Genomic DNA, 13,185 nt, shown 5'->3' with positions numbered 1-13,185 from the left:
GATGGGTGACCAGTTAATGTATCCATTAGTCTAATTAATGTAGTCACAGGGAAAAAAATGGAATTAAAATCAAGATGTTTGTGTATTATTGCTTGGATGTCAGGATGAGATTTTCATGGGGTATTTTGAGTGGCTGCACAGCTGTGTGTTAAGGCCCAGCTGCTTTTCTTGCTAATTGTTAGAAAGTTTGTGAGTAGATGGAGGGGAATTTGCCATTTTCCTTATGGATTCTAAGACAATTCTGGACAAGCCAATGGTTTTGGATTATTATACTGGCATCATGCTGAGCACATGGCTCACCTGTTCTATCGAGAAATGTGCCGCTTTGTTGTGGTGTTCAAATGAAGACAGCATTTTGCACCAGTTTCAAGACCTATAAAAAGGTAACTGAGCGGTAAAAGAAAACCACGCAAAATGACTTGAAGAGGATTACACATCAAAGTTTCACTTTCAAACATCATTAAATACATTCTTGCGTGCGGATCTTTGGTGTTTGAACATGTTCCGATCAGTTCTGTGGTGCCCGTCTGATTTTCTGCCCTGCAATGGGCTCACCATCATTTACTTGTCATTTCCTATTAATCACAGGATCATGACCTATATAATCTCAGGTAGCTATGCAAGCATGCTTTTTTAAAAAAAACCCAACTAACTTCTTAATCAGACTTCCCTATGGAGGTATTCACTCTCAAAAGATACTGTTTTAATGTTATTAACAAAGAGCAATGCTTTTAAAAACTTGAGGAAAAACACTGCACAACAGATTCTAAATTGAATATAATGTAAGATTGGAAGGGTAAACTCAAATGTCCATACAGTAGTTTCCTGGCTCTCTGGCGGTTAAATATAGGTCTTTAAACAATTTCCTAGAATTCATCATGCTAATACCCCTCCACCATCCCCAGAGTTAGGACTCATGTAGCCATCATTTCAGTGGTTCCAAACTCCTCATCCCTGTAGAAAGCTTGGAGCCAAGCACAATAATAAAGGCCCTTTACTGCAATCACTTTATTGGGGTTGGTCTGTACAATCCGAAAGAACGTACTGTATATACAATTACAGTGACAAAAACATATATACAGTATAAAGGAAGAGGTAAAAATGTCAGCCTCGATAACACACTGTGACTTAACACTACGAGTCATTTACTGTACATATGCGAAACCTCCATTTTTAACAAATTAAAAATGGAGAATTAATGAAACAAAAAAAATTAAAGTCAAATGTTTGCAAGGTGTGTCGATGTTTCATGCATCATGATTTTGTATAACCCCTAGTTTCATTCTGCAACAGTAATTTATCATGTGTTGCAAACGTGGTGAAAAATTCCACTTACACATTTTACTGTCAAGTGCGAAACAGGACAGTTCTTGTTTTGTACAATGTACAACTTTCAAGCCTTCCAGTTTACAGTTTTGACCCATAAATACCCTTTTGTATTCTATCAGTTGTATTATTTTTAGCTGGGAAAACAGCATGAAAGTGAATTGAATCTCACCTCTCAAAACATTTTTTCTTGTGTTAACAGATGGAGGCTAATAATGTTTGGTCAAAATTAATCTTGTAGCAATTGCCATGTCACGATACTGTACATTCAAACTTGATTTCTTTTAAAAACAAGATGATGTTGTTCAGCAAAGCTGATAATTAGGCTTGGGATGACTATGTGAAGCTCCTTTAGGCATATCTTATGTACACAGAGTGTAATATAAATACAGCCTGATGACTGATCGACTGATGTATTCAGTTGTTCTTGATACCCATTCATAACCACAATCTGTGAACAGTTCTGTCCCAGCAACACATTCTGGCATAGCTTCTGGTTAACTGTTTCAGATATAAATATTTATAAGCAAAGTAGTCGAATGAAATTCCTGATGGAACAGAATAGGCCTATTCAGGTGTCGTGTAGAATTAATACTTGCATTGTTTAAATAATTCATTATGATTACCTTTTTTTTTGCATAGCTATGACAATATTCTGGAATTCTGCTGAGTTTAACGGTCAGTACATCATTCATTTGTGTTTATGACCGTGAAATGTAGCATGTTAAACTTCTGCAGATTCTTTCTATAAAGGCCTTCTTTCAAAGCAGAGTGGTTTCTTAAGCTGGAAAAAAATGAAAAGTCTTATTGACTAATTTTTAAGTCTCCAGTGTAAACCACACACCATTTATTTTCTGTTAGCAAATGGAAAAGTCACAAAAATGGCAAGAAACGGATTAAGATTAAGAGGAAGGGATTGATTTCCAGTAGTATTCTTGATCGAGTAGCTACTTTGACATCATTGACTATGCTTCTTTTTTTAAGGCAAATGGAAATAAATCTTACAGCCTTGAGTTTTTTTTCCCCCTTGGTCTTCACTGTTGAGAATCTGAATTCTACATGTGAATGTTTGACATTATGCATGACGTATGTTCAGTGTTACGAATATGAGATCCCACATGCACATTGTATACTTTTCACTACGGGTTGAGTTACAATCAAGCACTTTGTATAAACACATTCAAGGCCTTATCCTTAAAATAAAAATATCCTGAGATAAAATTCAAGACTGGGCAAATGCCCGGCAATGATTAATGTAGACAAAGGGCAAGCATGCAGGAACCAAAAATATAAACTATACTGTAAATACAAAATACAACTGAGATAGAACACACTACTTATGAAGAAGACTTACAGTAGGTGTTTTTGTTAACACACTACTTATATCTCCTCGGCTATTAGTGGAAACAATTAAAAAAAGCAAGCAAAATATAGTTAAAAGTGTGGGATTAAATCAAAGGATGTCAAAATTGTATACTGTATTAGCAAGGCATCATTTAAAATATTTTGTGCAATTTTGGTCACCATGTTATAGAGTAGATACTGGTGCTCTGGAATTAGTCCAGATAAGAGCAATCAGATACATTCTGGGACATACAGTACAGGAATGTCCAGCAGTAACAGGGTGACGAAACTAAATATTTCTAATGTTAAACAGAGATGATTACAAGGGATCCTGATACAAATTATTAAAATACTCAAAGGCATTGACAAAGTTTACCCAGTAAATGCACGCAGAATGAGCACTGAAACACGAACCAGGGGACACAAGTGAAAGTTATATTTAAAACCAAGAACTGCAAGCACTGGAAGCTCAAAGAGTAGTGGGAGTACGGAACAAGCTGCCCAGCCATTTTGTTAAAACTGTGACCCTGGGTTCTTTCAAGAAACCACTGGATGAGATCCTTTGGATCTACTTGCTACCATGTTACAATAAGGGCTTGACAGGCCGAAACGTCTCCTCCTGTTTACAACCTTTCTTATACTCTGGAACTGGACGTAAATTCCGTTCATGAGTTAAGGCAGCAAATCTTGTTGCTGTTACAGAAAATTATTACCAGGAGAAGTTCCCCTTAGACTGAAAACCTAAATTTTAAATTCATATATGTCTGAATGTCTGTATAAATATATGCTGTATATATAATTAGTATATTCCAAAGATAAAAAACACATGGTTCTTATAACTGTTCAAGATGAATGCTGACTGATTTTTTTCAAGGATGAAGTGTTTTGATTATTATGAATTAAGGCTGGAGAGGGCCAGCAGCTTTTTTTATGCAATTTTTTCTTGGCAAATCAAATTGACAATAAAAATATACCCCACGTCAGTAATTCAACAATGTTGTCAACAGGTTTTTAATTCGATGTTGAATTGCTGGAAGAATGCCACTGGTCTATATTCATCAGTTCTGCTCACAAATTTCGATGTCTTCCCATGAGTATCCAGGCAATGGCACTATTTGCTTTTTAATTTCCATTTTATTAAAGCGATAGTGCAGCTTACGTCAAATGGACACACAATTGACTTCTTTTTTCTCCGAGTTGGGGGATCTTTAAAAAACAGTTAAAATATTACATGTGTATGTTATAAGTATTGAATTAAACAAAAGGGCTGGAAGAAATTAGCAGTAATTTCCAGGAAATTACCAGCAACATTCTGCCAGTGCAAGCTGTGCATTAAAGCATGATGCATTCCACGTCTGTCACAGCATCTAAACTGCTTGCAGCTTCCACAGCTTCTTTCTTTCTGAATATTTTCAAAAATAATTCCAATTCCAATAGCAGCTGCTGAAAAGACAGAAGTGATGCGTCTTCAATTGCTTTGAACGTTTCCAAAGATCCAACACTGTTTGGCACATTGGGCAACACTGCAAACTCATATAAACCGTGGATTTTTTTGTTTTCATCTCCAAGTGACAAACTCCACCAGGCGTAGTCGGGCACAAACTCTATCAATGTGTATGATGGTTTCGGATATATTGCTTTTGGTAAGATGAAATGTGCAGTGTCCAAATCTGAAAGATCTCTTATTTTCTTTGCTTTTAAAATGAAAAAATTTATTCTGGATATTTTGTGTTTTAAAAAGCTATAAAAGCTAATAAATAATTTTTACCTAAAGCAGGTTCTTTTATGTGCTGAAGTGTAAATATCACCTTAGACATGCTTAATTAATGTGTACTGTGTGGCCGTTTGTGAATGATTAAACACGTTAGATTGTTTGTGAATGATTAAACTCGTTATTTTCTTTTTCTTCAGCTGAAACTGCAGCATAAAACAAAATTGTTACCTGAATAAGTTCCGCTTAATGCATAGTCATGGATTTCTTTCAGGATAAATGAGTCATTATGCTGTGACTAGAGAGCAGCTTTATTTTGCTTTTGTTGTAGGGCACCATTTGCCCCTCTTTTCAAACACACACCATTATTCTTTTTATTTTACACTGACCTTTTTTTTAAAATGATGAATATTTGTAATTAGAAAAAAAAATACAATTTTCATTCCTCTTTCAGATTTCCTCATCAGCACAATCTAAAAAATATATAAATATGACATTTTCATGGTTATTTTGGGAACAAATTCATGTACATTATATACTGTATATGTGTATATGTGTATGAGCCGTTCTGTACCTTATTACAACTTTTGAAGTTATATGAAAATATTTATTATGAAGGATAATACTGTATACTGTACTGTATATGAGCTTACATTGAGAGACATTACATCTTTAATATTCTTTAATCATTTATATACAATTATTATTAAAATGTAAATATGTATATAAACCTCTGGAGTATTTTACATTAAAAAATGAATACGCTTCTGTCTTTTACATAAGACAGCAGACTGACACAGTAAAATTTATGTTTAAGAAAGTTGCCAGTAAAGTATGGGTTTGTGATACACAAAGCCACTTTCTTGTAGTGTTCGCTAATAGTGTTACTGTAGCTAGTCATCCTGTAGTGCAAATTCATTTAATAGCAAAAAACAATGCAGAGCCAAGTTATTGAAAAATAAATGTTTGGGTCTCTTTCAATAATTCAGCAGACACGTACGTACTGTATATTTGTACACCTGGATATTTTGTAAGAAGAACCTACGTGAAGTAAGATGCTCAAATGCAGAACAGCAGTTCCACCCAGGATTTAAACTCGCAACTTCCCAGTTATGAATCTTGAGGCTTAACCATGTCTCCAATCTTGTTTTATGTAATAATAAAATGTGTTTTTAAAGCCTACCTGCTACTTCCACTGCAAGGTCACTGTTACATTTTAAAACTACATATTGTAGTGTTACCATGACCACATTTTGATTAAAAATGTGAATTCTAATTCAGTGGAGGAGTTTCACAGCCGTTGGAGAGGAAGCTGCCTTAATTACGTGTCTGCCATGTAGACTCCGTTAGTGTTAGAGGTCAATAGTTCAAGTGCAGTTAACAGTTACTTTTATAAAACATGAAGGCTTCCATTTTTTCAGTCTGTATGTTCAGCCCAGTTCTGTTTGTGTAAAAGACGTACACAATTCCAACCTACATATATAGATATGAATAGGCATACAGAACTGCGACATTTTTAACTGCCGAATAAGACAAACAGGACTTTGCCTGCAGACCTTATTCTTCAATAATAATGTTATTATACCATTATGTAACTGACGGACTAATCAAGATGTTTTTCACTCTATTGTTGTCCGTACTCCAATAAAGAGAAAACCCTTAAAAGCTGTTTTTTTATTTAAATATTTAGCTTACGTTTTAAGGCTCATCTTTAATGTAAAATATTTTACAGCCACATTTGATTTTAATATAGCCAAAATGCACTATTATTTAAATAAAAATTGATTTCACCAAAAAATCCCCCAAAACATCACAATAGAAAATAAGAATAACAATAGTCATGGATGTAAACAAGTATTTTTTTTTATTTTTGGGGTTACTGTTGAGTAGAATTGTGTCTTAATGATGCTTTGCAGTCCCTGGTTTAAGAAATATGCCTTTCTGAAGTCATAAGTGTTTTATGTAGCAATAAAAATATCTTCTATTGTTTTTAGATTGTAAAACTCCATCAACAAGCACATATTTTATTGCACATATTTAAAATTCAGAAAAATACAGAAAACGATTCTATAAAAGAGTGCAGGATTTAAAAAACTGTGATGCTATGAGAGTAGAAAAAGAAAATCTGTGAGGTGTATATGTAACTGGCTCACAAAATGTTCCAAAATCCAATGTACCCATCTCAATTTAATAAATACTGTATTGTAAATATATTGTTTTCATCCAAAAACAGTTCCTAAATGTACAAATATTTGTTTTTTTCTTGTTATGTTTTTTTCCTTGATAGTTTTGCTTTCATTCATTTTTTCACCTTATTACTCATCTTATTTAAGATCTACAGGTTTGTCTGTAAAACGTTATTGCAATAAGCATAGTAGATAAATACTGTATGTGAGTCATTTTAAGACATCTTGATGAAGTCTAAGCCAAATGATATAAATCTACACAGTGATATTTATAAACAAGAAAGTAAATATAATTTGTTTTGTAATGTGAGGATACTTCTGCATAAGCACTTTCACTCATTGTCCCAAAATATTACCATTATCTTTATAAACAAATACCACTAACTACTACATAGGGTTTTGGAACTATTGCTTTGGGGGCATTATATTACAGTACCTAAGCAACTAATGTTTGCAACTACTGTTGCTTCACACTACATCAAAATCCATTTATAGCATATCTAACTTGTAGATTTAATATTCTATACACAGTACCTGTATTTGTGCAAGTGCACTGTACACGCTATAGACCTTATCTGCATCTGTTGACTCAATGCTTGGCTTTCAGAGCACAAACCTAATTTATTAAAAATCTAATTTACTTTAACGGTTTTTTTTAGAAAGGATTGTTTTAATTACAGACTCCAACGCCTTTTTTTTTCCAGAGGTGAATATAGAAATTTTGAATGGTTTGAAATGCGCAGCACGAATGCAGCTGCCTGCGAAGATAGGAGCTGTTCAATTACACAGCGCATGCAAGTGTTCATCGATGCATCTGGATTGTTTCATTGAAAACTACAACTGCCTTGTTTTATTAACCAGATACCCCACCCCGTCAACTGTAGACGATTTAACACCTTTTTCAAATTTAACAGCATTTTGATGCTAAGCCCTATCACGCAGTTGAAAGGCAGTGCCGTAACAAGAAGAAATGGTTGAACAGATGATTAGGGTTTTCAGTGTGGAGGTTTGAGAAATGTATCCACACTTTTAATTATTCGAAGTGTAAAATAAACACTCTTAATCACTTTTGCATTCACCAAGGTAAATAATGTGACAAGACGTGTTAGATGTTTAACAGCCCTGCTTTTAACATTTCACTGTTAACGCCAAGACTAAAATTATACTGTGATTCTGCTTTTATACGAGTTTAAAATTAATAGAGGGCTCAAAAGTCAGAAATGTGTGACAGCCTGATCAAATGTCAGTGTCTCCCAAGTTTCGGTTCCGTTGGCTATTGTAATTATAAATTATAAATATTATAAATTTTGTTATTATAAATAATAACAAAAAATATAAATATATAAATATATAAATAATAACAAAAATAACATTTGATTCTTATTAATATATAGGCATCACGTTGGTCTATTGGTCTATAACCAGCTGTGCCATACAGTAGGGTAAAGTGATATGGAAAAATAAGTACTCTATATAAATAACAAGCAGAACGGAATTTTTCATTATTAATACGAAAAACATGATATCTATTAATATGCGTGCCTTGGTTTTACAGTATTTTAACAGATATTTCTATTTCGTAATATCGAGTGGTCGGAAAAGTTCTGTAATAAATGCAGGGACAGATGTATTTAATTTTGGATTCTTCCTCTATCATCTGCACCTGTTTATAGCTAAAATGCAGAATTACAGGTCTATCTTGTGATTCATTTTTGAGCTACCAAATTGATATTTGATCTAAGTAGATTAATTTTATGAATATAAAATATACTCTCCTGAAATCTTTCGAGAGAGCAGCAAATTATATAACGAGATTAGAAGACTGTAGGCCTGTAATTCATTATTTAACAATTTAATGGAGAGAATAAGCCTTTCTACACTGTAACAAGATTTAGTTATACGCAATACATCCCAGAAACAATTTAATAAAATATATACATTAGACAAAAGCAAGGTCGTGGCATATCGAAGCCTATTTATAAGTGCGTGATTCCCTGTGGAGTTCCTCAAATATTAACTTTCCCAGCAAGTGAAAGAAACTGTATATAGCGTGTGTATGGTTAGTTTTACAGATGTTCTGTTTTAGTTTAAGTGCTGGCTGACGTCTAGAAAATTCACACGTAATATGCTTATTTATATAACCGATGTAAATAAAACGTCAAGTGTTTATAAAAGACACGAGAAAGACGTGTAAATAGTTACCCATATATGATATAATAGCATTTTAATGTCATTTGCTAACAAAGAACCTAAGGGAAAATATCTGAAAAGGGTTAATGATTACATGTACAGTAGGAAAGCCAGGTGATTTATATTCAGGCTAGCACGAAGCCAGTGCAAACATTTTTTTAGAGCTGTGCCAATTTACATTTTAGGAGACATCCACTGCACTGTGCCATTAACACCGGACATAAATCCCGTGTTTTCCAGCGTTTAAAAATGTTGCACGCAACGCAACCATATTAAAGAAGTCATACCGGACGTTACAAAATCTAAGACTAAGACTTAACTAAGACAACTAAGAGAACGTTAAATAATTAAAACTGCACCTCATACTGCAGAAGTAATGTGCTATTCTACAGCTCATCGTGAAGCGCAATCTCTACCTGAGCGCAATACAGAACACACACAGCATCACATGGAAACACCTATGTGATAACTACATGGTAGACACAAGCAATTCTGGGATCGAGATATCCATCTCAGCTACAAGTGACCTAACGTCGAATATCAAATGAGAAAATAATACATTTGAACCTGGGTGTGAGCTGATTATTGTATTACTAATTGTGCGAAATTAAACAATTAGATAAGTAAATAATTACCCAAGAATCTGGTGTACAAATCCACTTAGTGTTATTTAATTCCTCGTTTTTTTGTTATTCGCGGAGAAAAAGAAATGTATTTCTTACCAACAATAGCAATAAAAGGAAAAAAAATCCATTAACAAATTTGGATATAATGCTATGGCGTTGTAAAATAAAACCCCAAAAATGTTTGACAGGAGTTTTTAAGTTGCCTTATTTCTTTCCATAGTCCCCAAGACTTGCTCTACTCTCAGCAAGTATCTTGCACTGATGAGTTTAAAAAATCAGTTCTTTATCTCCGTGATTGACAGCTGGGAAACGATAACGCGTCCTACAAGGGTGGGGACAGGCTTAGAGTTGATACGAAAGCGCCCTGAAACCCTCCAAATGTTTTTACGCGTTAACGCGAACTTGATTTAACACAGGCGTGTGGTGCGTTCTGCAAATAGCGAGCTCACATTTCACATTTAGGTGTAAAATAACAGATTTTGCGAGCGAGACGATTCCCCCTGTGTCTGCCTTCTTTTGGTTTCACCCAAACTTGGCTTAGATTTTTGCTCTCTTTTCATGGGATCTGGTTCATTCTGTTGGTAGCCAAGGTTTGCGCGTCTCTTGGTTTCTACTGTCAATGGCTTTCCGGACCTATTTTTATTGAATGCCTGGGCTTTTTATATTTTTACACTGAGAAACGTCTCGCAGTAATGGATATCTTATTGGTTTTGTGGATAGTACCCACAGTATGGGCTGTAGAAGGTAAGACCATTTCTTTCCTTTGCCATATATTTTCAGCACGCTGTGGCCAAGGTACAGTATGTGTCTGTAATTAGCGCACGCTAGCAAAACGATGCGGTTCCCGTATCTTCCTGTACAAGGTGTCGTGGCATCAGTCATCACATGAAGATGTTCAGTGTGAGGAGGGTGTTGCGCGAGTACTATGCCTACCTCCCCCATGCACACATTATTACACACGGGTTTTATTTGCAAACTGCAACACTGTCCAGCCAGCTGTTTTGTTGAGCGCATCAGCGCAGGTCCAGACACAATTCTTGTCAAACATAAACTACACCAGTACTACGGTCGTTAAGATGACTTTACCACAGATGGGGAAAAATAAAACCCGACTTCTTCGACAAATAGACGGAAAATTACCGGTTGCTTCAATTAAAACATCTGAACACAAATAAAAAAGACATTTAACCGCAATGATTGCGTTTTCCACGGGATCTCTAGAATATTACACGAAACAATCAAGAAATTACTCGACAATAGATATTGGCAGAGGAAAAATAAATAAAGTGGCAGCTGTGTACCAAGTAAAAGAGTTTTTCAATTCGACTGACGATTTTACATTTATATTGCTTATCTGAACATCTCTACTCTTAACACTGCAACTGGCGTGATGTGAGTCAGCCGGCTTGTCCTGAGTGGTAGTGCAGCGTTTTTGTTTGCACTATATAACACAAATAGTGTTTTAAGTGCCTTCATTTACTTTATGGCTTTCTGTATAAATAAAATGAGAAGAAATATTAGCAAATTCTAGCTGGAGTTACGGAGTTTTGATCTATCATGTTAATTTTTGGAATGGTGTATTGTATCTATGCCTACTTCGGCACCGTATTAATGAATCTGTGTCAGAGCATCCCTCTACTTAATACAAAACACATTCTCTACTCATCTCCTGCGCAGGCCTTCTCCTGGATCCCCATTTATATACAAAGTACGATGTTTGGACTCCTCGCAGGAGCACTGGAGAAGGAATTTGGAATGTGTGAATGTTTTTCATGCGTGTTTACATCTGTGAAATTTCAAGTATAACAATGTATTATCCTGATGTAGAAAATACCCTCTCCTCAATAAAACAATAAACACTGCAATAAACACAAAGGAAAACTTGTAGCTAGCAAACAGCTCTCATTGTTTTAAAAAGGTAGACATTCAAGCTTCGACGCATTTTATTTTATGTTTTTATTTATGTTCTTTTCTGATTTAACTTGGACAGTGTATACTGTAGAAGTGAGCTTCCATCATTGTGATGTACTTATTTGAATGTTTGCTTAACGGAATTAAACAGTGCTAGTGGGTACAATCATAGTGGCATAGGGAGTGTGCGAAGGTGATATTAAAAAGCAAAATAGATTTCACATGATTACATATATATATGCTGATGTTTAAACAGGGATAATGATGACCACAAGCTGGTCACTATACTTTTTAATCTTGATGGAATTGTTCAATAATAAGTTATTTTTGCTATTGGGTATTGCGTTAACTCTGAGAAGGTTAACTAAATCTTCATTACTTAACAGTTTAATAAAATCACCACACCTTGTCTTACTCGGCATGCTTTTAGGCCTACCCATTGGAGAGTTCTGGCTCAAAGTCTCTTATCCAAACATATTTACGCCCTGCTTTGTCTTAAGGATTTGCATTGCCAGTCTTGGTGTGGACGGGGCAAATGGCGCAGAATTTTAGACCTCAAGTGCGCATTTATCAGTAGACCTGTATTTTTCTCCTTTATTTCTTTTCTGCTTTTTTACCTCCTCTGAAAACAGAAGGGTCTCGGGGAGTAGACATACGAAGTGTGTTCCCTTTCTTGTGAGCTACACTGTGTTTGGCATGAACAGTTAGATTAGTGACAAAACATTTTTTTTTTAATGGAGCTCAGCGTACTGTTGCTTGTGGATGAAAATCTTTTAATGGTCTTCACAACTGTTGCTGGAAAATGCAGATAATGATCTCATCTTTATATAACATATTTCTGTCTACCCTGAAGCAAAATTTCCCAACAACATACAATTAACTAGTTGAGTAATTAAAATAGTATATTGTCATCAATACGTGAAATCCCCAATATTCTATACTTGAATTATTACTAAAAGTAACATTGTAAATTAATATAGAATGCACTGTACTCTTTGTATAGTTGTACTCATACTGTATGTACACATTTACAGTATATCCAGTTATTTTCTCTGTTCTGACTTATAGGAAAAATATAGTAAAAAATCAGTGAGAGACTTAATTTCTTTGGCACTGATCTTGTCATAATGAAAAGAAAAAATGTATTACTTTGAATAGCCTTGTACATCTGACAAGACCTCCATATTTTAGGTAATATTGTGGAAAAAAAAAACATTTTCTGCAAAGAGAAGATTGTTTTACTTCAGTCTCACCTCTGATCTTTCTTTCTTTCTCAGTCTACATTGCACCTAATAAATTCAGCAAAAACACTAGAAATATCTGACAGAGGAGCTGAGTTTCATCAGACTTGAACTGCAAAGTGTCAGTGGAAAATGACCATACATGTGCTTTCAGTAAAATGTTTTGTACATCCCTTAAAGATAGGGACGTCAAAGAGCAGTAGATAACTTATAAGGCCATTCTTTCTCGGGACTGTTTGATCCTTTGATCCTCAAATATTTCTGATCACTAGTTGAATGAGGTGCTCTGGCGGATCTTTCTCCAGACAGATAAAAAAGGACACCCGTGACTGTGTAAGAGGCATGTTGGTGGGCTGCATAGCAAGGCTCTGTGCTAGAAATCCGCTTTAACGGCCCCAAGCACAGCTTCTGCAATGTATGGTAAAGGCTTAATTTCTCAATGCTTGTCGGACACGTCAGACATGCTGGGATGGTGTGGTAGCTTTGTGTCGCAGACATTAGCGCCATGCTCCCTCTGCCTGTAAATTCTTTCTCCAAGCAGAATAAGAAAAGTAGACCAGAAACATGAAACTCTTTTAAAATTTCCCTGTACAGAATTCCTGGAAAAGCAAGGAGTGTGCATGAGGATTTTTATCTCTTTGCTATTTTAG

At 35.0% G+C, this 13,185-nt stretch overlaps 1 protein-coding gene across 4 annotated transcripts in view; it reads left to right on the top strand.

The window, feature by feature from the left end:
* The first annotated feature begins 9,837 nt into the window (after nt 1-9,837).
* Nucleotides 9,838-13,185, top strand: part of LOC148642018 (ephrin type-B receptor 2) — a 201,596-nt gene continuing 198,248 nt past the window's right edge. For 3 of the 4 annotated variants that reach the window (XM_088616782.1, XM_088616780.1, XM_088616781.1), the window contains exon 1: nt 9,838-10,127. In XM_088616782.1, coding sequence (XP_088472908.1) covers nt 10,076-10,127 — 52 coding nt within the window. In that variant the 5' untranslated portion in view covers nt 9,838-10,075. The remainder of the gene's footprint in view (nt 10,128-13,185) is intronic. The other variant, XM_088616779.1, reaches the window with a different exon arrangement.

The sequence above is a fragment of the Lepisosteus platostomus genome, chromosome 23 (genome assembly GCF_059453375.1).
Source record: "Lepisosteus platostomus isolate fLepPlt1 chromosome 23, fLepPlt1.hap1, whole genome shotgun sequence".
NCBI classification, from domain to species: domain Eukaryota; kingdom Metazoa; phylum Chordata; class Actinopteri; order Semionotiformes; family Lepisosteidae; genus Lepisosteus; species Lepisosteus platostomus.
The sequence above is the reverse complement of the archived record's forward strand: the minus strand, read 5'-3'. Positions and strand labels throughout refer to the sequence as shown.